The sequence below is a fragment of the Lupinus angustifolius genome, chromosome LG09, assembly GCF_001865875.1.
Source record: "Lupinus angustifolius cultivar Tanjil chromosome LG09, LupAngTanjil_v1.0, whole genome shotgun sequence".
NCBI classification, from domain to species: Eukaryota; Viridiplantae; Streptophyta; class Magnoliopsida; order Fabales; family Fabaceae; genus Lupinus; species Lupinus angustifolius.
Window position 1 is genome coordinate 15,320,494 of NC_032017.1, and position 26,062 is coordinate 15,346,555.

Below are 26,062 nucleotides of genomic sequence, written 5' to 3' on the forward strand. Positions count from 1 at the left end.
TAAAAATTTAGTAGCGTCTTATAGTCTTATATCACTTTGGTGAATTGAAACTAAATTTTAATGGTTTGTTTTTATAAAATCTTTTAACTTACCAAATTTACTTATTTTATGGAATGGAAAAATAAATCTTATGGTACTTGGAAAATTTTACACCATGATTAACCTAACAAAACAAATTTGTGAAACTAGCACTTTATGAGAATAACAATAACTGTGTATGTGGACTAGAAAGGTGGTCATAAATGGGTCCACTTTTATGAGATGGCTAAGGTTGAATGATTCTGTTCCATCCCGTAACTGAACTTTGTGCTATGTTGTGTCTTCCTACGAAGTGAAAGAACAAAGCAACCAATTACTTGAATCCATTTCCACCAATTTCAGTTTCATTCTCAATCTCATTCAACCAAAATTTGAAACCCCAAAACCCCATTTTGCAAAGCAATTCGTTGAAGTCCAAGGATAACAACAGTGCACAGAATCAGCACTACCCTTTTCAAAATTCACTCACTTTCTCAGGTATGCATACTTTCTTTCACATATTTCCTGACACTTTCGTTGTTTTCTCAACCTTTCTCCTTTTCCCATTCAGAAATTTATCAACTTTGCATGTACCTGGACCCTTAAACTAGTAGGGGTGATAGAAATATTAGTATAGCAAAATGGGTTGTGGTTGGTTACGTTAAGAAACATAAAAAGATTATAACTTTGCAGTGAAAATTGTTTGTTCCATGTTGATGATGGTTTATTGACACACACAGATTGTGTATATTCTTATTATAAGCACCGGTTCATTATCTGGATAGAAAGCGTTTCATAGGATTTTTATTATATGGGTAGAAGTTTGTTGTGGAGTCCGAGGGCCAATTGATGATCTCGTAGCGATTTTGTTAATAAACTTGTATGAAAAAAATGAGCATAAACTTGTCGGATATCAATCAGGAAGTGTGATGAATTCGTTCCTTTCTGACACATTATATACTTTTTTTTCCTGCTACTGTATGTTCTGAAGTTTAATACTATGATAAGTTGATTTAGTTGTTGGATTATGTCAGCCATTCTGATTTCATTGAATCATCTACCGATGCAGGTGTGAAAATTGAAAGATGAGGTGAACCGCACCGTTGGTTATTCTGGTACACTAGCTAATGTCATTTTGGCTGCGTCATCACCACTCAACAGAATATGGATGACCGCTTATTGCCATTCCTATCTTATCTTTCTCATTTGACTTGAACTAGCATTTCTAGTCTCTTCTGTCTGACTTGATTTCTCTACTTGTTATAGCTCGGTTGTAATTAAAAGAACACACTCTCTCACCGAGGCACTCTCTCCCACCCTTGGTGGGAAGACGCATCAACTATGTACAATGCATATTTCAGCTCAACGATATATGCGGTTAGGTGTAAAGAGTCATTTACTTTATCTTCCAATGGCTACTCAAATTTATGGTATGAAAGAACCCCATCACGTTGTTCATCACGTTGTGGTTGTTGTGATTTCTGTTCACTCTCCACTTACAGAGTGCCCGTAAAGTCCAGTCTTCTGAGTGGGCTGAGGCAATCTACTCTCATTCAATTGCCACCTTCTAGAAGGATGATTTTGGGTGGTGGAGACCTGTACTTTTCCCGGCTACCATCTTTTGAGCTCCAAAAGAATTGTTACGAGATTAATTGTTCTTTCAATGAGAGAACTGTTTGCAATACAAGTAGAAGGATACTAAAGGGAAGACACTTGGTTGCAGCTTCACGGAAAGGAAGGGAAGCTTGTCATTCATTTGATTCCGATGATGTTGAATCAATTCTCAGCTTATTGAGTGAGGAGGCAGATAAAGATGCTTGTGATATCAAATTGAAGAATGTGTCTTCATCCAAAAGAATGGAAGCCAAGAAGAAAAGAAACAATGTGAGTAAAGAGAGAAAGTTGAGTTTGGTTAAGAAAGTAGAAACAGAGAAAAAAGGATTTTTGAAGCAACATGAGGTAGCAACTACAGACTTGAGAAGAGAGGATGAAAAATCCAACAAAGAAAAGGAAGCCTTTACTAAAAGTGAGAATCATAGGAAGCAAAAAGATGTTTCTAGTTCATCTTTTTACTCACATTCATCAGGGGTTTTTGTGAGTGACCTGGAAGTTCAAGATAAGCATGACTTGGAAGAATTATCGGTAGGATATGAGAAGGATGCTGTAAAACACGTGGAGGTAAAAGGGACGGGTGAGCTCAACAGGCAAAGAGATGACTCAAAGAAGCTGCATGGTGTTTCAAACCAGGAAAGAACTGCCTTTGGTGCTGATATTAATTGGAACCTAAGGAAGAAGTCTGAAAAGAAGTTGACTAATGTAACTATGCAAGAAACAATATCCACAAAAGAACACCAAGATAAGCATTCAACAGCAGTTAGAACTCATGAACCTAGTCATGGAAAAGCATCTATTTCAGAGAAGCAAGTCAGAAGTGAGGAAGATAATTCATCTTTTCTCAAGGATTTGGATAGGAGAATGGAAAAGGCATATATTAAGGCAGGAAAGATAAGAAAGCACCAATCTACAGATACACAAAAGGCTGATTCTGAAGTTGAATCAACTTTGTCATCACAGAAGAGACAAAGTGGCAGGGAAGGGAACCTTGAGATATCAGAAACATTGTTACAGGAAAGAAGTGATGAACATAAAAAGTTTGTTGGATCTACTTCTACCAAAGGAAATGAAACTTTGAAATCGAAGATGTTTAGTGGCAGGGAAGAGAACCTTGAGATATCAGAAACACGTCTACGTGAAACACAGGATGAACGTAGAAAATTTGGTGGTTCTACTTCTCCCACCAGAAAGGATGTAATAAATAGAAATTCCCGGAAATATATGGGAGAATCAAAAGTTGAAGACACTGAAAGGACCTTAAATACTAGAATGAATAATCTGGGAGAGAAAAAAATTTCAATTTTGAGTTCTGGTCAGGGAATAGAGGAGCAAAAACACCAAAAAGGAAAGAAGTTTGGTTATGAAGTTGAATCAACTTTGTCATCACAGAAGACACAAAGTGGCAGGGAAGGAAACCTTGAGATATCAGAAACATTGTTACAGGAAAGACGTGATGAACATAAAAAGTTTGTTGGATCTACTTCTACCACGGGAAACGAAACTTTGAAATCAAAGAAGGCGTTCAGTGGCAGGGAAGAGAGCCTTGAGACATCAGAAACACTTCTACGTGAAACACGTGATGAATGTAGAAAATTTGGTGGTTCTACTTCTACCACCGGAAAGGATGTAATAAATAGAAATTCCCAGAAATATATGGGAGAATCAAAAGTTGAAGACACTGAAAGGACCTTAAATACTAGAATGAAGAATCTGGGAGCGAAAAAAATTTCAATTTTGAGTTCTGTTCAGGGAATCGAGGAGCAAAAACACCAAAACGGAGAAAAGACCATTACACAGGCTAAAGAGAGAAGAAAGTTTCAACAATTTTCTGAAGTATCACAAGTTCATGAGAGTAAAGTTGAAGATACATCCACTGTGAAGTCCAGAACTAGAATAAATGACTGGGAAGGCAATTCAAACTTAAGCACAGATACAAGGGGTACACGGCGCCAAACAGATAAAATGACAAATCAGAGTATTCAACACGGAAAAGGGTCTGAACATGTCATCACTTTATCAGAAGGCTATGCCAGTGATGAAAAGCAAGTTTCCACTTCTCAAGGAAGTTTTGGGAAGGTGAGGTTCATCCCAAAAAGTAAATCGACGAAAGTTGTTAAAACTAGAGAGAGTTCTCGCCAGACTGATGAAAGGATTGCAAATTTTGACTTGCACACCGAGGATCAAAGACCAAGGAACCTATCAATTTCTGATGAAACTGCCTCACGAGAGGAAGCCAGATTCCATGGATCACAGGATTTGGTTTCTGAGGCTGGAAAACATGTTAAATTTGCAGAAGGTGGTGAACAGAGTTCTCCATTAATGTCGTTCCGTTCCTCATTCGGATTGATGGGTAGAGACACAAAACACATTGAACTCACTGCTGGAGTTGCAAGCACCGGGATCATTGTTGAAAGTTCAGACCGTGGCTCGTCTACTTTGTATGACAATTCAGGAAGAAGTTCTGTTTTGCTTTCTGGATCGTATTCTACAGATGGAACTGATCAAGCCTATAGCAAGCCTTCTAACATCATAGCTCTGGAAGGTGCTACCGGTTCAGCTGATCGATTACAGAAATCACCCAAACAGTTTGTTGGTGAGCATGTTGAGAGGATCAGGCATGAAGTCACCACTTCAGAAATGGAAGAGATGGAAGTTACTGGAACAAAGTTGGCCATTGAAGATGAGGGAAATCAGATTGACAGTTCAAGGCGACAAGGCCCTCAAAATGACTCACAGCCGAAGGAACATGGATCTAACCGTTCCTCTGGGGTTCATGGCACCGAAGGACCTTCTGTTGAGATGTTGGATGCAAATGAACCATCTACCAAGCAAAGTCTTGTAGCTGGAGAGCCAAAGATCAGCAAGGATACTGAAAAAACAATTGTCAGTAGAACTGGCAGGTCCATGTGGAGTATGTTTGGAGATCTTGTTCGATTAGGATGGGGTACACCTGCTGGTTCCTCCACTTCAGCTGGAAGATCAAGTGAGAGCAAATTGTCAAACAAGTCCGGTAGTGAGACACGGTTTTCGGGGCAGGAGCATGAGGAAACCAGTAAAAGTAATGTAATAAAGGAAACAGGTGTACTACCACAAATCATCAGTTCTGATAGGTCAAAAGTGAGTACACCTTATACCCAAAGTGTGGGAGAGGTTTCTGACACTAAAAAACAGAAGGACAAAGGCAAACATCTTGAAGTCGGATCATCATCTCCGAGTACATTTGGAAGTGGATCAACATCAGTAGGTGCCTCATATGTTTCCGGAGAGGCAAATGCTAATTGGAGTGATGATGGAAAAGAATTGAAAGTCACTACTTCAGGCATAAAAAATGTGGAATTACCAGTTCTGTTACCTGCCAGAGGGCCTCCTGTTGTTGGAGAAATTGTAAATATTGGTGGGTCTGACATGCCTGGAACTGAGTCAGTAGTTCCAATCAAGGAACCTGTTGCTCCAGTGCAATCTGTATCATCTGGCTTAGGGAAAAAGAATGGAGAGTTGATGCAACGGAAGTTTCAACAGAGCAAGCAAGTCTTAAGAGATAGGTTTGATGACTGGGAAGAAGCCTATCAACTTGAATTTGAGCAGCGGAGAATGGATGAAATGTTCATGAAGGAAGCACTTTTGGAAGCTAAGAAAGCTGCTGATGCTTGGGAGGTCCCTGTTGGTGCAGTTCTTGTGCAGGATGGGAAAATTATTGCACGAGGAAGCAACTTGTAAGTATTATTTGATATTATTTGATTCTTTGTATTTGCCTTGTGTTTTAATTTGTATCAAAATATCTGTTTCAGAGTAGAAGAATTACGGGACTCCACTGCTCACGCGGAGATGATTTGTATCCGAGAAGCTTCAAACCTTCTTCGGACATGGAGACTATCAGTAAGTTTTCCTTGTTTTAAATTTGAAGTGTATTTTGGTATTGTAGCAAAAAGCTTAATGTTCATTTAATGTTTCTCTTATATTTGTTTTAAGCTCATACCATTAAACTTAGCACCTGGCAATATTTGTGTACTTAAAGTTTAAATCCCTCATAGTTCAGGCCGATTCGACCACTTGTATAGTAAAGACATGAATAGCAGCAGGCTTAATATTTACATAGCACTGATAATACTGTTTCACATCCACCTATTAAAAGGAATCAAATGCTTGTTATCTAATTCTTTTACCAAATATCGCCTAAGTCTATGTTTGGAACTTTGGATGGAATGAGTCAATCATGTTCCATTCCACTGAAAAAATAGCAATCCAAACAACGGAACCTACATAGTTTCTGTACCACTCCGTTCCACCAATCGAAAAATAGCCTAAAGGATCACTTGGTAATTTGATGCATCTTAAGAAATGGTAGATGCCTATTGTTATTCAATTTAACTTAGTAAAATACTTTGATTGTTTATTTGTTTAAAGATAAAATTCTCGCACTTTCAGGATAGCATACTTTATGTCACGCTTGAGCCCTGTCCTATGTGTGCTGGAGCCATTCTTCAGGCAAGAATAGATACTGTTGTGTGGGGAGCTCCCAATAAGCTTCTTGGAGCTGATGGTAGCTGGATTAGGTATGTAATCAACATGCTTCTTATATTACTTATAATTGTATGGTTGCGAGGGGCATAAGAGTCTTATGATTCTTCCATGTTCTTGAATTTTTACCTATTTCATGATGGAATTAGTCTCATTATACCTTCAATACCCCTTTTGTTATCTCTGTTTAAATTGGTCATGCCTTGAAAAACTACTAAGAAAGTTCCATTTTTATTATAATTAGAAAAGGATTACAGTTCCTTTCATACTTATGCCCTGAAATAAAAGTCACAACAAACTGCATTTGATAAATGTCTATATATTCTGACTATAGTGTGATCACTGTTAAACTTGTTAGATGCCAAATACCATATTTATTGATAAGTGAGATTTCATTAATAAGCTTATAAAACCTCAATGAAGTCTTTATTTTTTTAGTACTACCAAGGGTATCCCCTCATCTTATGGGTAAGGAACTAATCCCTTCCGTGGTTTGTGGCTGCTCCTCCCAACAAGTGTCGCTTCTAGGAATCAAACCCTGACCTTTTGATCATTTTGGGATCAAACAGAGCCTTACACTACTAGACCAACGCCTTGTTTGTAATGAAGTCTTTGTATAAATATATTGTGGCTTCCTCTTGTTTTCCTAACTGGAATTGAGCCTTCTATTGGAAATATTCTTTAAAGGAGAAAAACTTGCATGAAGATGCATGTAACACGTCACATTTGGGGACAAGTACATTTTATGGTTTTTTATGCTATCATTTAAGATTAAATTTAATTAGAATTAAAATATTAATGTGTTGTCATGATCTTATTGATTATCTCTGCCTGGTTTCGTCTCCATATAAGTCTCTCTCTTTTTAAAGATCATTACATCAAATAATTATAACACATTTTTATAGTTGGCATAAACAAGAGAAAGAGAAAAAATACAAAGTGTAACTTTTTTGTAGGCTTTTCCCTGATGGAGGAGAAAGTTCATCTGAACCAAGAGATATACCACCTGCCCCAGTTCATCCATTCCATCCGAAGATAAAGATAAGACGAGGAGTCTTGGCCGCGGAGTGTGCCGACGTAATGCAGCAATTCTTTCAGCTGAGAAGGAGAAAGAAGAAAGAAGAATCATCAAATGACCCCTCTTCTCTTGCTGTTACTCACCATCACCCCTCCAAGTTTATTGACAAGATTAATGACATCTTTCATGTAATGTTCTGTTTGTAAAATATAACATGTGATACACATATTTCAGCAAGTTTTAAATGAGTATCTGAATAAAATTTTCAAACATGTTTTGTTTTAGTGAAAAACACAAGGTTCAATTTCTTACCTTATATTAATTCAGCTAAGCTGTTCTGGACAATAACCAAGGTTGCCAAACCAACCATTGCTGTCAACTTTAACTTCACATTATAGCTTTGAAAGTTTTTTGAGGAGGCATGATGTGAATAACATTATTTGTACTATTACAATAACTTGAAGAGAGTTATTTGAGGCAAATAATTTTGTTGCAAATAGAGTTTTTTGTATGGTTAAATTACATTATACAAACTTGGTATTTGCATTAGGTATATTTAGAAAATAAAAAGGATGTCATGGATGTTACATCATAGTTAGTCAATTTGGTCAAATGATGTGACCAAAATTGTGTTTAATGCCAACTGATTTACCTTAAAGAGTAGATTGTAATTTACTCAGTAACACCATAAAACTATATTGGACAAATAATAGTGTCCAGTGAAATTTAAATAAAGAGAAGTATGAAGAAAAGGGATCTAACCTAGAGAATGTAATGGAAGGGTACTTTAGAAGTAGTTAAATTATTTATACTTGATCCCTAAGACTATTAAAATACTATTTTAGTGGCAATTATAAACAACAATTTTAAACATGAGATTATAAAACACTATTATTGAAATTATATACATAAAACCATAATGATTTACTTTTCACTGAATTATGTTATAAAAAAAGAGCATGCCTTTTCTCTTTTCCTACTTTTGTTGCAGATTTTACAGAACATGAGATAATAATAGCACATAAAAGTACATGACAAGGTTTTACCAAAGTATAGTGCAACTGCACCTTTTCATTAATTTCTATTTCATGTCAATGAAAATTGTATACAATTGAGGATGATATTTGGCAAATTAACCAAATGAAAATAATAAAGTTGATCAATAATACATCAACTTTAATAAGATTACTAATCTGCATCCTCTAATAAATATGCCTATGGCCTTATTATTAGTCTTCCTCATCCACTTCATGAAAAGGAAGTGGTACTGTCTTCACTGCTCTAAACTTTCCTGCATTATTTAGATGCTCATTCTCCAATCTGGACCAATATAAATTGTATTTATTAAAACATTTAAATACTACTATCTTCACTTTACATGATTGAATGTTAGCATTTGAGACAAGTTATGCACGTATATCATAAGTGAAAATTAGAAGTTCACTAGTTTACCTGTAGAAATTCCATAACCCTCTTCTTATAACTTCAAGAGCTGCTAAAAATAAGCTTGTTACTCGATAATCAACGCTTTCGAAACTCGAATGGAGGACAGTTTGCAGCCAAGCAAGCCTCAGAATAAGATTCAATCCCTGCATAAATAATTTGCCAAAGTTTTTTCATGGTCAAAATAAGCTTTAAGAGAGTAGGGTCCATATTTTTTTAGTCTGAAAAGAAATCACAATTTGTTTATACAATGTCTCCTTAATATTAAACAAAATATTATCATCTGATATTATCTTGTCTTTCTTTTTCTAAGAATCTCACTTTAATTTGTATAATGGCCTTATCAGCATTTCTTTTGAGAACATATTTATTCTCCACTTTGGGAGTTTTATCATGAACACTTAATAGCAAAGGTGTTAGACTATGATATTTAGTTGTCTGATTCTGATAAGTGATAGTTTTATAGTGGTAATTTGTATGTACCATGGAAAAGTAGTAAATGGATTTTCTTTGTAGCATTAATTCATTCCTTAGCCATGGATTGTTAGAATTGATTTGAAGCAAACCCCAATCTTTTACAAAGTCCCAATACAATTGGTACATAGTTGCTGCACTTGACATGATCACAACAAGACATAGCCATACAATACTCCCATCTTTCTCATATGCCATTTTAGCACCTGCTGCTAACATTGCTGATACATATTTCCCAAGGTTCACAAGGTGGCTTGTTTGCCCTTCTTCAAACCATCTTCTACCACACTGCGAATCGATCGAGTCATATTAGTCCGAAATATGTTTTTTTTATAGGCCAAGTTTTTGATATTTGATTTGAGATCTTGCTTCAAGAGAAGCTAAAATCTAACCATTTTACCTGCATGGCCCTCCAATAGTAGGGTAGAAAAGACACTGCATAAGCAAGATCTCTATAGTGCTTTGTTCTCATGCAATAACCATAGTCCTGAGTTTTATAGCTTCCAGTTATATAGTAACATGCCACATACTCTAGGTTCCTGATCATTGGCACCTGCACATTAATGTATTATTAAATCACTGTTAATTTCAATCCTTAATGCATGCTATTTGTTGTCAATAAAAAAGAAACTCATATGAAATATTACCTGGCTACAAAGTTGATCAGCCATGAAAAAGTCTAGCATGACCACCTAAAAAGACAAATAGAATACAATAAGATTAGGGTCACAACAACAAATCTTATATTGAACTTTATATTTTTTTGGAAAAGTAGTGGCATTGTGTTTTATGCTTGATGACATGATGTTACAATGATGATAGTGGGAAACACTACCTTATAAAGGGGTGACAACATTATGTTCCTTATAATACTAAGAAAACGATATCGGCTTGACCGGTATATTATGTTGAAGGGGCACACCAGCATGAGTAAGAAGACCTGAAAATGTAGTAAAGAAGTTAAATTTAAGCTATGGGTAACTTGAGTGTTATGCAACTAACAAGTGCCTAAAAAAATTACCAGTAGAAGTAGTCCAGGAATGTCTTGAACTTGGGCACAAGAATACCCCTTAGTCAGTAAAGTCAGATGAAGAGAAATTACCCCAATCACAGTAGTCATGGCCATAGTACAAATTAAGAATATATCTCCGTACTTTAGGTCTTTTGTCGGGGCGAGCTCAAAAATGAAGCTGTAGTTTATTCGAGTTTTTCTCCATGCAAGAATGTTGCAGCCATAAAGAAAGAAATGTAGAAACATAAGACTGAACATGCTGCAAAATATAACATCAACTTAATAACTTATTAATGCTCAAGTGCTAATGCAAACATGAATGGAACATGCTTCTACAATAAACAGATTTTCTTACCTAAGCACAGGGTAAACAGTTTCCATGTAAACTGAATGTTGCTGTGGTCTGTACAGACCAGTTACATGAGCCATTATAACATATCCGGCTAAAAGCGCCAATAAGCATCCAGTAAATAGTCCTGATTTTATTTGAAGTACAATCATATAAATGTTAAGAAATTAACTTTGGTTATGAATTATGAGCAAGGAACTTCAATTTTGAATGATTATTAGTTTTTCTGTAAGTTTTAACTTGCAATCAGAATCAATATGTGTTCACAAATGAGGTGCTAGTGAAACTCATTTAGGCACCATAGCCAATAAAAAAACAACATTGTTATGTTGCTCCTATTGGCTGTGATGAGCCTTTTAAGGATCATTTTTTGTTACATAGCAACATGGGACCTGTACATCCCATTAACCCAACAGTGGAAAGTGGTGCCATTCCTTTTATGAATTAGTGGCTTGAAGGGTCCATATAGGGTTTTCTTTAGATACTAATGGTCACAAATCAAACAAGCTTAAAGGTCTATAGTCTATACCACAATGATTGATTAGCAAAAGACAAAATAGTAAAAGTGGAAAAAAAAGAGTTCAAGTATTTGGTCAAAAGTAACTCACCAATGAAGAAAGTTACAAAATGTGATTCTTTAGCCTGACTTGGTCTAAGGTACTTCATGGCCTTCCTTCTATTATCTTCAGCAAACTTTTTGATAAATAGTTCCTCAACTTCATCTGCTAACTTCATCACCTGTCATTTCTGAGACTAATAAGCAAACAAAAGCTTATTCACAAAGTTAAAAAAATACTCTTGTGCAAGCGACCGACAATCATATCTAATTTTTATTTGCATGATTATGATTTATGACCATGTTTTGATGCAGACATGAATTATAAGACTATTGGCCACTATATATTGTCAGTGAAACTTTCAGGTGCAACTGTGCAAGGATAACTGGTGGCCAACATCTTAACATGATTTTATATAGTATCACAAACATAAGATTTTCATAAAAGTTAGATATTTTATTAGGCAACAGTTGTAATTTATGCCTGTGATTTACCTTATCTGAGCTATTGAAATAGGAACTCTCAACTACTTTGAGATAGATAGGAAGAATTTGTTTTGCTGTGACCTGAAAACCACAAAGATTTGCATTTTGTGAATAATTGAAACTTCTATTTTCTTTGACATAAACTTTGAAGCCTCTTATAATCCTCTTACCTTGTCAAACTTCTTCAGAATCTTTAAAAATGCAAGCATATTCAAGTTCCTGAATATAATGGAGAAAACATGATTTTACATGATAAAATCCAATATTTGTTAATTTTATCAGATATGTGACTAAATAAGTGGTATTATTACCTATAAACTTTGAGATATCCTAGTCCTTTGTAGAGTTCAATGAAACCTCCTTTGATCATCTTTTCAGCATGATGCAACTTGGTTTTGTTAACATGAACTTTTCCACCTTCTGTACCACATTTCCTTGAAGACTGGTTAAGCAAGTCTTCGCGGACAAGGTAACTTATGGCCGAGAAGGTTCGAGATGGTGTCGTCAGAGGAATGTTTATCCTTAAATTCTTTCCTTGGTAATTGTTGATGCGGCCAGAGTGTGTCCTAAGTTTTCCATCTTTACTTTTCATCTGCATAGATTTACCAACCTCATCGGTACGAGGGGATTCTGAAAATGGTGTTTCATTTTTATCATCTGTGCTAGTTTCCTGCATTTCTTCTTGCAGTTCTCTGTTCCTAACAGAGTCTTCCTCTGTAGCCAGTGAACAGAGTATAAGATACACAAAAAAGTATAACTAACTTTTATATCATATACTTATGTTCATAATTTATACCCATTTATTTTTTCCTCTTAGTGTTTTTTCCTACAAATTTCAAATAGTTTTTCAACTATGGGTTCCCCCTCTTATTTGACCGAAATTATTGTTTAACCAACCATATGATAAAAATTAGAAGTGATTAACGTATGATAAATATTTCATATTCAAATGCATATAAGTGTAAATGTGCATGCACATGATGCACACATTTTAAGGCATTTATGATAATAGAGAAGAGAATGTAACACCAAATTTACAACCTTGTTGTAAGGAAGTAACTAAAATGGCATGGAATTCATGCATGAACATCATTTTATTGGTTAAAAAGGACCCAATTTGAACACATGAAGTTATCAATTTGCTGCATTAATAAAATAGTACTGATCATAATTTATGTACCATTAGAGAATGTGCATGAGATAGATTGGTCCTCCTTTGAGTCTTGGGAGCACCCTTCTCTGCCTTGCTTCTCCATGAATGTTGATTTAAGCTCAAGCAATATTTTCATTTGTTTTCTCAATGAATCCCCTCTCTTCATGAACTCTTCCTCCTTTGTTCTGTAAAACTTATTGACCTTGTTTAGTTGATGATCTAGACATGCAAAAAACTCTTTAGCAGCATCAGTATCAGCAAATTGCTCTAGCAATTCTGTTTCATACATATCCCCCTTACTAGTTGATGAAGCAAGTTTCCTATGGACCTGTAACAAAAAATATAGAATATTTCTCAATCTCATAGATCAATCAAATATGCAATATTGAACAAAGTATGCTCCTTATGTCTTAAAAAAAGAGGTTACTTGAATTGGTCCATGATCTCTATGTTGATTGCCAAATAGAGAGTAATTTCTTATTGATGAAATGATGGACTTGGGCATAGAACTACTTTGGTGCATGTTTAGTGTATTGTTGTTGGTATTATTAAAGAGTTGGATTTTTTTGATGCCTTTCTTGAGCTGCCAATAATCCACAAAAGCTTCTTTCCATTCTGGAATGAGTTGCCCCTCAAACTGCTTAGAAAACTTGACCATTTTTTCTTCTCTCTCTGTTCCTTGGTGGAGAATTAAGGACAAGAAATGAAGTTAAATCTGATGTGTGACACTAATTGTGAGTGTTCAATGGAAGCCCAAGATAATATTATATATGGAGCTGAAAAAAGGAAAAGGTATTTGATTGATACTGTGGCACTGATGCTTTGAAGCACATTCTATAATATACTTAGATACTATGCTTCTCCACTTGAGGAGTTGGCAGGTACAATGGCCTTGTTTGCAGGAAAGTAACCAAAGCAGCACCAGTTTTGTTCACTTCTCTGGCAACATATTTTCATCAAGATTTTGGAAAGGTTTGGAATTTAAAGAGGTTTGGAGTTGGGTCAAATTGCACTACGCATGAACTTTTTCATTTAAAAGGGAGATGAATAAAGTTTGCTACAATAATTTATAAGGAAAAACTATTTTGATAACAAAAGTTATTGAGAAATAATCAAGGATATTTTTTATATATATGGTACTTAATGTGATAGCGTCCTATAAGTTAAGTCAAGAATTGCTCATTTCTTTTAAAGTGATGCTTATTGGATGTTCTTTTATATGGAGGGGGATGACATGGCAACAATGGATTTTGGTTGTACCGAGCTAGGATCGGCCTTGAACAACCTTGGGTGGGCACCTAAAAATGAATTCTGATGCTCAAGTCAATATTTATATAAGGCACATATGAGAGAAGTTAGAAGTAAGATACTTCATGTATAATGACATCATCTATGAATATTGCATATAATGAGCTTACCTTATTCCGAAGAAAGGTCTAGTGATGTTATAGATGATGATATGACCCTACTCAATCGATCATTTGGTATGACATAGTACATTTTCCGCCAAGTTGGTTCGTCTATGTCCACAAGGATCATGTCCCAGGAACCTAAGGTGAGATTGATGGGGTATCCTTAGTCGTTGAGTGTGGTGTGGTACAGTACCCCTAAGGTTTTGTTTGGAAGTTATGAGGGAAAAGAAATGAGAGAGATTAAAGGGTTAGTAAGGGAGAGAAATGTTTGGGAGTATGAAATTTAAAAGATGAATGTTTGGGAGTATGAAATTTAGAAGAGGGAGAGTAAACTAATGATAATTTAAGAATATTTTTTTATTTTTCCTTTAAAATGTAATTAACAATGAGAAATGAACAATAATGTATAATTATATAATATTATTAAAAATATTTAGCTATTTTAACATTTTATTTCCAAAAACCCCAAATTGGAGGAACTTGACAAATAAACACATGGAGGGTTTGGAGGGTTTGGAGGGTTTGAGAGACCCTCCAAAACCTTCTCCTCTTCTTCATCCAACTCTCAAACAAAGAGAATGTTTTCCAAAGCCATCCCTTTTCCTCCAAAACCCCATTCCCAAACAAAGCCTAAAAGAACTTATAGATTCTTAATGATGTGACATTGTCTAGCGCTTATGTTCATTTTGTCAAATAATCAATGTTTGAATTTGGTTGTGGGTGTGAAATTTAAAAAAATTTCAAGTCCCACATGGAAGAGTTTTGAAAGAAAACAACTCCATAGTCTCACATTGGAGAAACTAGTAACTTGGAAAAAATCTCAAGTTATAAATAAAAGCATTCTCCCTTCGTATTTTCTTGCCCCAAGTTGAATGTATTTTCATTCAACTTTTTTCTTTCTCCCTCATATTTTCTGCCGATGCATTTCTGACAAACTTCTCGTGACACTAAGAATTGGCACAGACAACCAAATTGTAGGAATTTCGACACTGACAGTCAGTATTGAGGGAAAAGAATTGGCACGGGTAGTCAAATTGTAGGCATTTCGAGAACTGACACTGATAGTCAATATCGTGGGAAGAGAATTGGCATGGGTAGCCATATTATGGGTATTTCGAGAATTGACACTCTTAGCCATATTTTGGGAATTTCGAGAATTGGCACTGGTAGCCATATTGTGGTGGGTGTATTCGAGATCGGTTCTTATAGTGTAGTAAGAATTCGATAACAGAGATCTGAGCTGTTTTATCTTGGGATGGCGTGATTGACAGTCTGCTTGCACATTTTGGGCAGTGCCACGAAACGTCTTAAAGAGAGCGACTTGATCGTTACTCAGCTAAGTATTATTTCGTGCCATTTATAATTGTTGCAAGCTACGGTAACAACAATTTTAATTATATTTTTTTATAATATAAACAGTATTGTGTATTACGACCTTAAATTATTGTTACCGTAGTTTGCAGCAATTATAAATGGCACGAAATAATATTTATTGGCCGAGTCACGACCAAGTCGCTCTCTTTAAGACGTTTCATGACACTGTCCAAAATGTGCAAGCAGACTATCAACCACGCCGTCTCCAGGATAAAACAACTCAGATCTCTGTTATCGAATTCTTACTGCACTGTAAGAACCAATCTCGAATACACCCACCACAATATGGCTATCATTGTCAATTCTCGAAATTACCCACAATATGGCTACTCGTGCCAATTCTCTTCCCACAATACTGACTACTAATGTCAGTTCTCGAAATGCCCACAATATGGCTACATGTGCCAATTCTTTCCTCCAATACTGACTACTAGTGTCAGTTCTCGAAATTTCCAAAATATGACTACTTGTGCCAAGGAAAGAAAATGGGAGAAGTTTGCCGGAAATGCATCGACAAAAAATATGAGGGAAAAATAAAAAGTTGAATGAAAGCGTTCAACTTGGGGCAAGAGATTTTTTCCATGTTCCTAGTTTCTCCAATGTGGGACTTAGGAGTTGTTTTTTTTTAAAACTCTTCCATATGGGACTTGGAAATTTTTTAGATTTCACACCCACAACCAAGTTCCAACAATCCCCCACTTGAAATTAAAAAAGCGATTTCCGAGAATATTTGTGGTTTCAATAAGATTGTGCATAAACAAAGGTGTCATGCGACTTGAACCTTTGCATAGTGAATAAGATACAGATTTTATTAGAGTGACTCGTAGTCCTTTGCATAGTGAATAAGATCCAGATTTTATTAGAATGACTCGTAGTCTTGAACTCTATCTCAGACATCAAACCACACACAACATTTTCAAAGGTGTATTATGTACAACCCGTGCGTTAAAGGTCATGCACGTCTATCTCAGTATAGTGAACGCCCTAGAAATTTATGCCCCAAAATTTCATAGGAAGATAGAGTACTCCTCATAATTTTATAGCAATGTCAGTTCTCGAAATGTCCACAATATGGTTACATGTGCCAAATCTTTCCTCCAATACTGACCACCAGTGTCAGTTCTCGAAATTTTCAGAATATGGCTACCTGCACCAATTCTTTGTGCCACGAAAAGAAAGAAAAAGTTGAATGAAAACGCATTCAACTTGGGCCAAAAAAATATGTAGGGAGGAGGCTTCTATTTATAACATGAGATTTTTTCCATGTTCCTAGTTTCTCCAATGTGGGACTTGTGAGTTGTTTTCTTTCAAAACTCTTTCATGTGTGACTTGAAATTTTTTTAGATTTCACACACAACTAAGTTCCAACAATCAATGACAACTATGAAGAACTTGAGTTGCCCTATAGCATGGGGGAATGGTCCAAGAATGTCCATTCACCATCTATGTAAAGGTTAGGGAAGCAAAGTGATTGTCAACTCATCTACTACCACTTTGTGAAAATGAGAAAATCGTAGACGTTTTTCACAGTTTAAAACTTACGGGTCCATGTCCTATTTTACTGGTCGGTCAATTGACCTTTTGATCAATGATGACAGGTTCATTAAGTTTTGGATTTGTGGAGTGGAGCATTGGCTAGATTATTTGCTAGCACACAAAGTGTCCCCTAATTAGCCCAGCTTAGATTTCCACTAATTCACGATAACTAAAAAGCTTCAATTATTTTCACACCCTTTCCTCCACTTTCATTAAGCACCCCTTTTGTTTGCAAATGTTAAAGTTGAGTGCTCACGTGTAAGTCTAGTAGAAGATGCACCATTACTAAAACCATCATAAGGATTAATTTTCAGCAATTCTTGGCAATTCATTTCTGAGACTTGAATTGGTAAGTGGTAGTGACAAGTCAAACTTGTTTCTCTACAAACCATAGAAGAAAAATAGAACCACCTTCTTGCTCCTCTCTTTCTCATGCCAAGAAAAATAAAATAAATACAGAAGTTTTAAATGAAATTCTATCTAACATTTAACACCCTTTTCTACTTTAGTGGAATTTTTTTTAATTCTTTAAATTATTGGAGGTATAGATTAGGCAACTTCCAATTGTTACAGGGCAGAATCTTTGAACCATAGATATAGAAGATTAGGCTCACCAAAATAACCTAACTTCAATATAGGATTCATATGGAACAATTCCTTCATACTACATGTAAATTGTAATTAAGGATAAGCAACATATAATATTGTTATGACATCAACCATAATAAAGATATGTTGTCTCATATTATATCTCAAATTTGTCTCACACCAATAACAATGAAGTAAAAAACAGAAAAATAATAAATATTTAATTTTTTAATTGATATGACATGTTTTCATAGTTCGGAACATAATTTGGGATATAATTTTAGATTCTAGATATTTGAATATAAATATTGTAGAGTTGTACGTAGCTAATTGCATTAGTGGCTATGTAGGAAAGGAGCTTCCTTGTTCTATTCCTTGGTTCTAAGCCCACTACCTAGCCAAGTTGTGAACATGATGGGACCTTCCATAAAAAAGCTAAATTCATCAAAACATGTAATTGTTTCACTCATGCCCCTCTCACTCTCAAACACACAAACAAAGTGCCATCTTTTCAGTTTTCTTCTTAGACATGGATTGCAAAATCAGCATTATAGTTGTGGAGAACTGTCACCGACCTAAGATAGCTGACTCATATATATTTGTTTTATTTTGTATTTGTATTTGTGGCCTTGTCTTCTCTCTCTAACTGAAGTATTGTATCGTATGCATGAAATAGAAGTTTGGGCCCATATAATCCTCTCCGACACTGGAGAGAGAAATACATAAAAGTAAAGGGAAAAATTTAATGATAAAATACTTATTTTTAATATATTTTTATCCTTAAATGTAAAGATAAAACCAATAATTTGTCTCTTGGAGATAATTCTTTTTCTTATTATACTAGCAAATTTTAAAAGTTGAGTATTTCATGTTATTTTATTTTCGAGACTCAAATTTTAGACCCCTAATTAAGTCACCGTTGTTGGTTCCGTTGGACCATTTAAATCTAAAATGTATTTCTACTTCTTGAGTTCTTTGGTAAAATTGTGTTAATGTGATTACATGATTTTGAAGGAAATTTACTGTAAAAGTAGATACATTGTAAAGACAATGAAGAGAATACATAGATGTATTAATTTATATTAAGTATAATATAATTAATTAAACTTCCTTAATTATATTGTTTACTTAGATTAGTGATGAATCTTCTTGGCAAACACACTGTATCATGCACAGTTAACCCAAGATCAAAAAGAACTCAGGCATTATCTACCGCTTCGAATAAATATCTTTTCTTATCTTTGACATGCGCATATAACTTAGGCACCCGGTTTTAGATTTCATATATGGATTCATGTACTTGTAAAAGAGAGTGAGTTTGTCGCAACAATAAAATTGTTGTTTAGTGATCATGAGATAATGAGTTTAAATCCTAGAAATAACATATCCCGTTTGTGGGAGTAAAGTTATATACATCTATTATTTTCATATTCCACTAAATGAGAAACTCGTGTACTAGACTGCCATTTTTTATTCATGTGCATGTAAAAAGAAAAAGAGTACCTAAGAAATCTAAGGCTTTAAGGATATGATGCCAAATCCATGGCATGAAAATAATGGTCTGATTAGGATTGCATAACATTTGGTGCGCCCTTGCAGAAGCCTTTAGTCCTCTACCGACCCCACCTGTGTGTTCATTATTTACATTATCATGTTACATTCTCCTCCATTTTTTTACAAACACATTTGACCCCACATGCCTTTTGTTCTTGACCTTGTTTCATTACATTGGGTCTAGTCACAAAAAGTATATCTATGATAAAACATTGCTCTTTTCTTATGCTCATTTCACAAAATTTGAGGGGCAATTAAGCTACATGAAGTATATATCCATGTTTAAAGGAAATCTTTCAGGCTTTGAGAGAGTAAAATTTTTATTAGTTTGGTATCCCTAATTTTTTCAGAGCTTCCAATTGGTTTCTATTTTTGCCCTTTAATTTTTCATAAAATCAGTTTTTACCTTTAGTTCAATAAATAAAATCAATCTTTACCTTTAGCCCAATAAATAAAATAATTTTTACCTTTAGCCCAATAAATAAAATCAATTTTTCCTATTAACCTGCTATTGAGATATCAGCTTCCAACCACCATCTCACATTTTAAATTACTTTTGTTAAAAAGAACTAATGTCATCACATATAGTAAATGGATTGACATATCTCTACTCTTAATTCCTCTACATGTATTTGGACGAATACAACCTGAAATGCCATACTTAATGGCCAAATGACATTTTATCTTCATTTTTTTGTGTGAATCAAGTGACTTTTATTTAGAAAACAAAAGGTTACTTGGTTGATTGAGTTTGTGCAGGTTGACGCGTACAAGTTAAAAAGGTTATATTTCACACATTTTTCTTGGCTTGTTTTACACACTATTTTATATTGAACTAATAATCACCCCTCATCTTAGCTTTTATGTACATGTTGTATGTTTGGAAGCTTCAAATTTGAAACACTAAATAATATAATGTAAGATATTAGTATATTAGTTTATATATTAGTCCATGTCTGATCTATATCATGTATGAAAATTAACAAACTTTTTTAAGGATGTCAATATTACTCCTTTTATTTTGGTGTTAGCCAATAATATCCTATCACCATTAATCAATTTTAGGATGCATTCCCCTAGTGTTATTTGCAGATATTTATTGGTATTAAATAAAACAAGAATATTATTGATATAACTTTTAAATGGGTTTTTATAAGAGTGTAAAATTTATGCAATGAAAGTGTAAAGATTTATGCACATGCATTCATTATCTACCATTCTTTTGAATTACTTTTTTTAAAAAATCAACAATGATAAAATATCAATGGGGAATGATGCAATAACAGTGTATAAAACTCATAAACTATTAGAGCATACATTTTTTTTCTATTTTCATTATGTATGTTCTAATGGGAAATTCAACACAATAACAATATAAAGTCTAATAGAGTATATGCAACGGATAATTATTTTCCCAACTTGCTAGAATCTATGAGAAACAATGTCAAATAATGCAGTAACACGCAAGGAACACTAGAATTTTAACGTGGAAAACATTCCCAAAGTGAGAAGTAAAAACCGCGTGCACAAACCAGTCAATCAAGCTCCACTATAATCAAAATAGGAATACAAGAGAGTCTCCAAAATACAGCACAAAACATGCTCAACAATACGGCATACAACAGAGCAACAAGCTTGAAAATGAGAAGAAGAAAAACCAGTAACACAGCTGCTCTAACAACTCAATTTCTACCACCTCAGATGTCGTCTCACCGATCCAACCATTCAGAATGAAGTACTATAAGTTGTGAATCTGATGTCCAAATTTCAGCCCGATCCAACGGTGAACGAAGACACAGTCGCGAATTTTCCACGACTGCTTGGAGTTCCTACGGGTTGAGTTTTCTTATCTTCTCTCACACTTTTCAATTGCCTCTTTTTGCATGAATTGCCTACCCCCTCTTACCACATCTGACCCCTATCTATTAGGTTAAGTGGAACAAGTGGGCCTTGCCCAACTGGGTCTTTCTCCACATAGGAAGGGAGTCCAAACCCAACATATCTCCCCCTCACAACTATGTGGAGAGAATCGCCAAATCGGCGATCTCATACCACCCAACAACTCTATCATAATGGTCGAGATCTCATCCTCCAACGACTTTATCACCACCCAACGGTGTTACATGCGTGTGTTGACTTGGTCAACACACGGTCCAAGTCCAAAAGGCCCATAATTAAAAAAACATTTATTTAAAAAGAATGTTGAGCCCAAGCACAAGCCGGACAGCAGAGTAAGAGGAGGTGGTGGTGGTGGTGCACGCGAGCGTGTGGAGGGGTTTTGTCTGTGTGAGTCTTCACTCACTCACAAAACCCATTGTACCCCTCAAGTCACATCCAAGATTGCAACTTAAGGCTTATAAAGTCTTTCAACTTCTCTCCTCCAAGCAATATGCGATTTGAAGAGTTTTTTCATTTCACATCCTCAAGAATCCCTATTAATGACCACTTTAATGTGCATGTAAACCACATTAAAACCCATCATTTTAAAAAAAAATTCCAACAGTCTCTCACTTGAAATTAAAAAACGATTTCCGGGAATTTATGTGGTCTCAATAAGATTGTGCATAAACAAATGTCTCATGCGACTTGAACTTTTGCATAGTGAATAAGATCCAGATTTTACTAGAGTGACTCATAGTCTTGAACTCTATCCCCGACATCAAACCACACACAACCTTTTCAAATGTGTATTCTTTAAAGCTTGTGCGTTAAAGGTCATGCACATCTATCTCAGTATAGTGAACGCTCTAGAAATTTATGCCATAAAATTTCATAGGAAGCGGCCCCCACTTCTACATTCACATAATTGAGTCTATCAAGAGTACTCCTATAGTCTAGGTACTCCACTCCAATTGGAGTATAGATCTCATTAAGATTATGTTGCAAAAATCATGATTCTCATGATTTTATAGCATGTTCATTCTCATATCACTTCACGACTTGTTATTACCCATTGAACCTATTTCTTAGGATTTCCAGTCAGTCAGGTCAGGTTACCTTTATGAGTGATCCTCGTTCTAAGGGCAATATTCTCATACTCTTAGAAGTATTATGGACTTTCTTTCTAGCTAGTCATTTCATTAAAATGATCTGCTAAGTTATTCTCAGTGCGTACATGATTCACTTTAACACTCCCAGAGAGAGTAACTCTCTAATGGCGTTGTGTTTATGACGAATTTGTCGTTTCTTATCGTTATAAAAGCAGTTCTCAATTTTTGCAATAGTTGCGATACTATCACGATGGATCAACACATCCGAGATCAGTTTTTCTCATAGGGGAATCTTTGCAAGCAAGCTTCTCAACCAATTTCCTTTCTCACTAGCTGTTGCTAGTGCTATCATTTTAGCTTCCATAGTGGATTGAGCCAAAATAGTCTGTTTCTTTGACTTCCAAGAAACAGCCCACCAACTATGCTAAATATATAACCATTGGTTGCTTTGGAATCATCTGAAAGAGTGTTCCAATCAGCATCACCGAACTCTTCTAGGTTAGTTGGAAACCTTTGGTAATATAATCCATGGTTTATCATTTTCCTAAGGTATCTCATTACCCTTTTTATAATATGTCAATGCTCCATACTAAGTCTACTGGTAAATCTGCATAATAATCCCACAACATAGGCAATGTCGAGTCTAGTACAATCAGTAGCATACCAAAGACTGCCAATGATGCTAGCATACTCAGCGTGTCTTACACCTTCACTAGTGTTCCAAAAAAGTTTTACACTTGGATCATATGGTGTGCTAGCAGGTTTATAGTCAAAGTATTTATATTTCTTTAAGATCTTTTCCATATAGTGAGATTGATCCCAAGAAATTCATTCTTTTGACCTAGTAATTTTTATATCAAGGATTACACTTGCCTCTCCAAGGTCTTTCATATCAAAATTATTACACAACAATGATTTTATATTATTCACAACAAGAATGTTGGAACCAAATATGAGTAGGTCGTCTACATAGAGACAAATGATTGTGCAAATGTCATTTTCTTATTTGTAATAAATGCATTTGTCACTTTCATTCACCTTAAACTCATTCGAGACCATTAAGTCGTTAAACTTTTCATGCCACTGTTTAGGTGCTTGCTTAAGACCATATAATGACTTATCTAACTTGCAAATCTTATTTTTTTGCCCATATATTACAAAACCTTCAGGTTGTTCCATATAGATTTCTTCTTCCAAATCACCATTTAAGATTTCAAGTGGTTTTATTGTAACATGATCAATTAACAAAATAGTTGTGCCAAATGTGTTAAATATTTTTGCACTATAAAGTATTTACCCACTCTATATGTAAATAATTAATCTCTTTCAGGATGTATGATTGTCCCTTTCAACAAAATATTTGTTGTTACCTGTAGCTCACAATAATACTGAATGACACGAAATAATCTTTACTAGCTGAGTCACGACCAGATCATCCTCTTTAAGGCGTTTCATGATACTACTAAAATTGTGCAAGCAAACTATTAACCATGTCATCCCCAGGATAAAATAACTCAGTTATTTGTTATACGATGTCTTATTGCATTGTAAGAATTGCTCTCGATCACACCCACTGTATGACTACTAGTGTCAATTCTCGAATTCTCATAGTATGGCTACCCGTGCCAATTATTTTACCACAATACTGACTACCAATGTCAGTTCTCCAAATTCTCACTTTGGCTGCCTGTGCCAATTCTCAAGTGCCGCAGAAAGAAAGGGGAGAAGGTTGTCGGAAATGCATGGGGAATATAAGGAGGGAGAAAGAAAATTTGAGAGGTAAACGGTGCAAATAATCAAGCGGCTATATGATCTGACGATGCAAAATTTTACCACCCAACCCCGAGCTGGACAACAGCGTAGGTGATGACAGTGGTGCGTGCACGTTTGTGGAGGGGGACTTACACAAATAAAACTCATTGTACTCCTTGAGACACACTCCAAGGTTGCAACTTGAGGCTTATAAAACCTTTCAACTTTTGTCTTCCAAGCAATGTGGGACTTAGAGTGTTTTTTCATTTCACATCCCCAAGAATCTCTATTAATGTCTACTTTAATGTGCATTTAAACCACGTTAAAACTCATCATTTTTTAAATAAATTCCAACAATATCGTTTATAAGAATTAAACTTTTAACCTTATAACTATTCTAAGGATCTAATGAAGTCTTACTTAACTAAGCCAATATATTGTTGATAAATGTGTTAAGTTTAAGTCCAAATAATATCATTATACTTTGAAAAGGCAATGGTAAGAAAATTCCCTTAACATTACAAATATTAGCAATTAAAACATTGGCACGTCATAATTAACAAACATTTTTTTAACGAAATGTGTGTAACAACCCCTCCTCTCTATATACATTTTTATTCTCCAAACAAATACGTGTTATTCTTGAATTTGCGCAGCAATCCAAAAGAGTTCTATGTACGGAAGCATATTTGTAGGTACTTTTTTCATTTATTTATTGCATTCCCTACTTTTTCTTTTCACATTAAAATCATATTTGTAGGCACATCTGGGAAGACTAGCATGTACTTGATTGAATTCAGAAAAAAGCAAAGTTGTTAAGCTTTCCTTTTCTTTGAACTTTAAATTTTTGTCCACACTATTTTAACATGACTCGATTCATTATGTCATTGTGTTTTTTGAATGAGGAATGACTAAGCGGTTTAGCTTATAATATAATATGTTATATTTGATTATTATTTTGATTAATTGTTGACATCTATGCGAGTGGTTGAGTATTTAAGGGACAAAATTATGTTGAAAATTTCATGTTTCATTTAGGACATATCTTGGTCTTTCAGATTATCATCATTCTTTGTTGCAATTTCATATATTGACGAACAAGAAGTTGTAATATAATAGAGAAGCTAAGAAATATGGAAACTTCAATTCTTGTACTTATGTAATTTTTTGTTTATAATATTTTCATTTAATTGTATATTTTTTTATACTGAATTTGAATCTTACATAACATATATGAAAGAGTTAACCCTACTATACTATAACGTTTCTAACTCAAACAAAATTGTTTTCTATAGAGGATACATATGGGAAGATTAAAATTATTATTTTTAGTATGAACAATTTTTTTAAAATAAGTTATGTTGATCTGTGTGGATATCACACATTCATGTTAATATCATCCCCAGGATAAAATAACTCAGTTATTTGTTATACGATGTCTTATTGCATTGTAAGAATTGCTCTCGATCACACCCACTGTATGACTACTAGTGTCAATTCTCGAATTCTCATAGTATGGCTACCCGTGCCAATTATTTTACCACAATACTGACTACCAATGTCAGTTCTCCAAATTCTCACTTTGGCTGCCTGTGCCAATTCTCAAGTGCCGCAGAAAGAAAGGGGAGAAGGTTGTCGGAAATGCATGGGGAATATAAGGAGGGAGAAAGAAAATTTGAGAGGTAAACGGTGCAAATAATCAAGCGGCTATATGATCTGACGATGCAAAATTTTACCACCCAACCCCGAGCTGGACAACAGCGTAGGTGATGACAGTGGTGCGTGCACGTTTGTGGAGGGGGACTTACACAAATAAAACTCATTGTACTCCTTGAGACACACTCCAAGGTTGCAACTTGAGGCTTATAAAACCTTTCAACTTTTGTCTTCCAAGCAATGTGGGACTTAGAGTGTTTTTTCATTTCACATCCCCAAGAATCTCTATTAATGTCTACTTTAATGTGCATTTAAACCACGTTAAAACTCATCATTTTTTAAATAAATTCCAACAATATCGTTTATAAGAATTAAACTTTTAACCTTATAACTATTCTAAGGATCTAATGAAGTCTTACTTAACTAAGCCAATATATTGTTGATAAATGTGTTAAGTTTAAGTCCAAATAATATCATTATACTTTGAAAAGGCAATGGTAAGAAAATTCCCTTAACATTACAAATATTAGCAATTAAAACATTGGCACGTCATAATTAA

General features: G+C 34.9%; 2 protein-coding genes across 7 annotated transcripts in view; one reads left to right on the top strand and one right to left on the bottom strand.

The window, feature by feature from the left end:
• The window catches only part of LOC109356571 (tRNA(adenine(34)) deaminase, chloroplastic-like), a 36,589-nt gene continuing 10,758 nt past the window's right edge, over positions 232–26,062 (top strand). For 2 of the 6 annotated variants that reach the window (XM_019599957.1, XM_019599960.1), the window contains exons 1-2: positions 232–516; positions 1,088–3,636. In XM_019599957.1, the coding sequence (XP_019455502.1) occupies positions 1,360–3,636 (2,277 nt within the window). In that variant the 5' untranslated portion in view covers positions 232–516; positions 1,088–1,359. Of the gene's footprint in view, positions 517–837; positions 840–939; positions 943–1,036; positions 5,346–5,420; positions 5,509–6,057; positions 6,186–7,106; positions 7,564–26,062 lie in introns of those variants that run through there. The other 4 variants (XM_019599963.1, XM_019599961.1, XM_019599958.1 and 1 more) reach the window with 4 other exon arrangements.
• LOC109356572 (phosphate transporter PHO1 homolog 1-like) lies at positions 8,209–13,933 on the bottom strand. The gene is made up of 14 exons (XM_019599964.1): positions 13,069–13,933; positions 12,669–12,969; positions 11,800–12,202; positions 11,659–11,707; positions 11,498–11,569; positions 11,055–11,184; positions 10,453–10,573; positions 10,107–10,356; positions 9,921–10,025; positions 9,733–9,777; positions 9,486–9,638; positions 9,095–9,373; positions 8,621–8,757; positions 8,209–8,488 (listed from the first exon to the last, which is right to left on the bottom strand). The coding sequence occupies exons 1-14, from the start codon at positions 13,297–13,299 to the stop codon at positions 8,398–8,400; spliced, it is 2,367 nt and encodes a 788-aa protein (XP_019455509.1). The 5' UTR covers positions 13,300–13,933; the 3' UTR covers positions 8,209–8,397.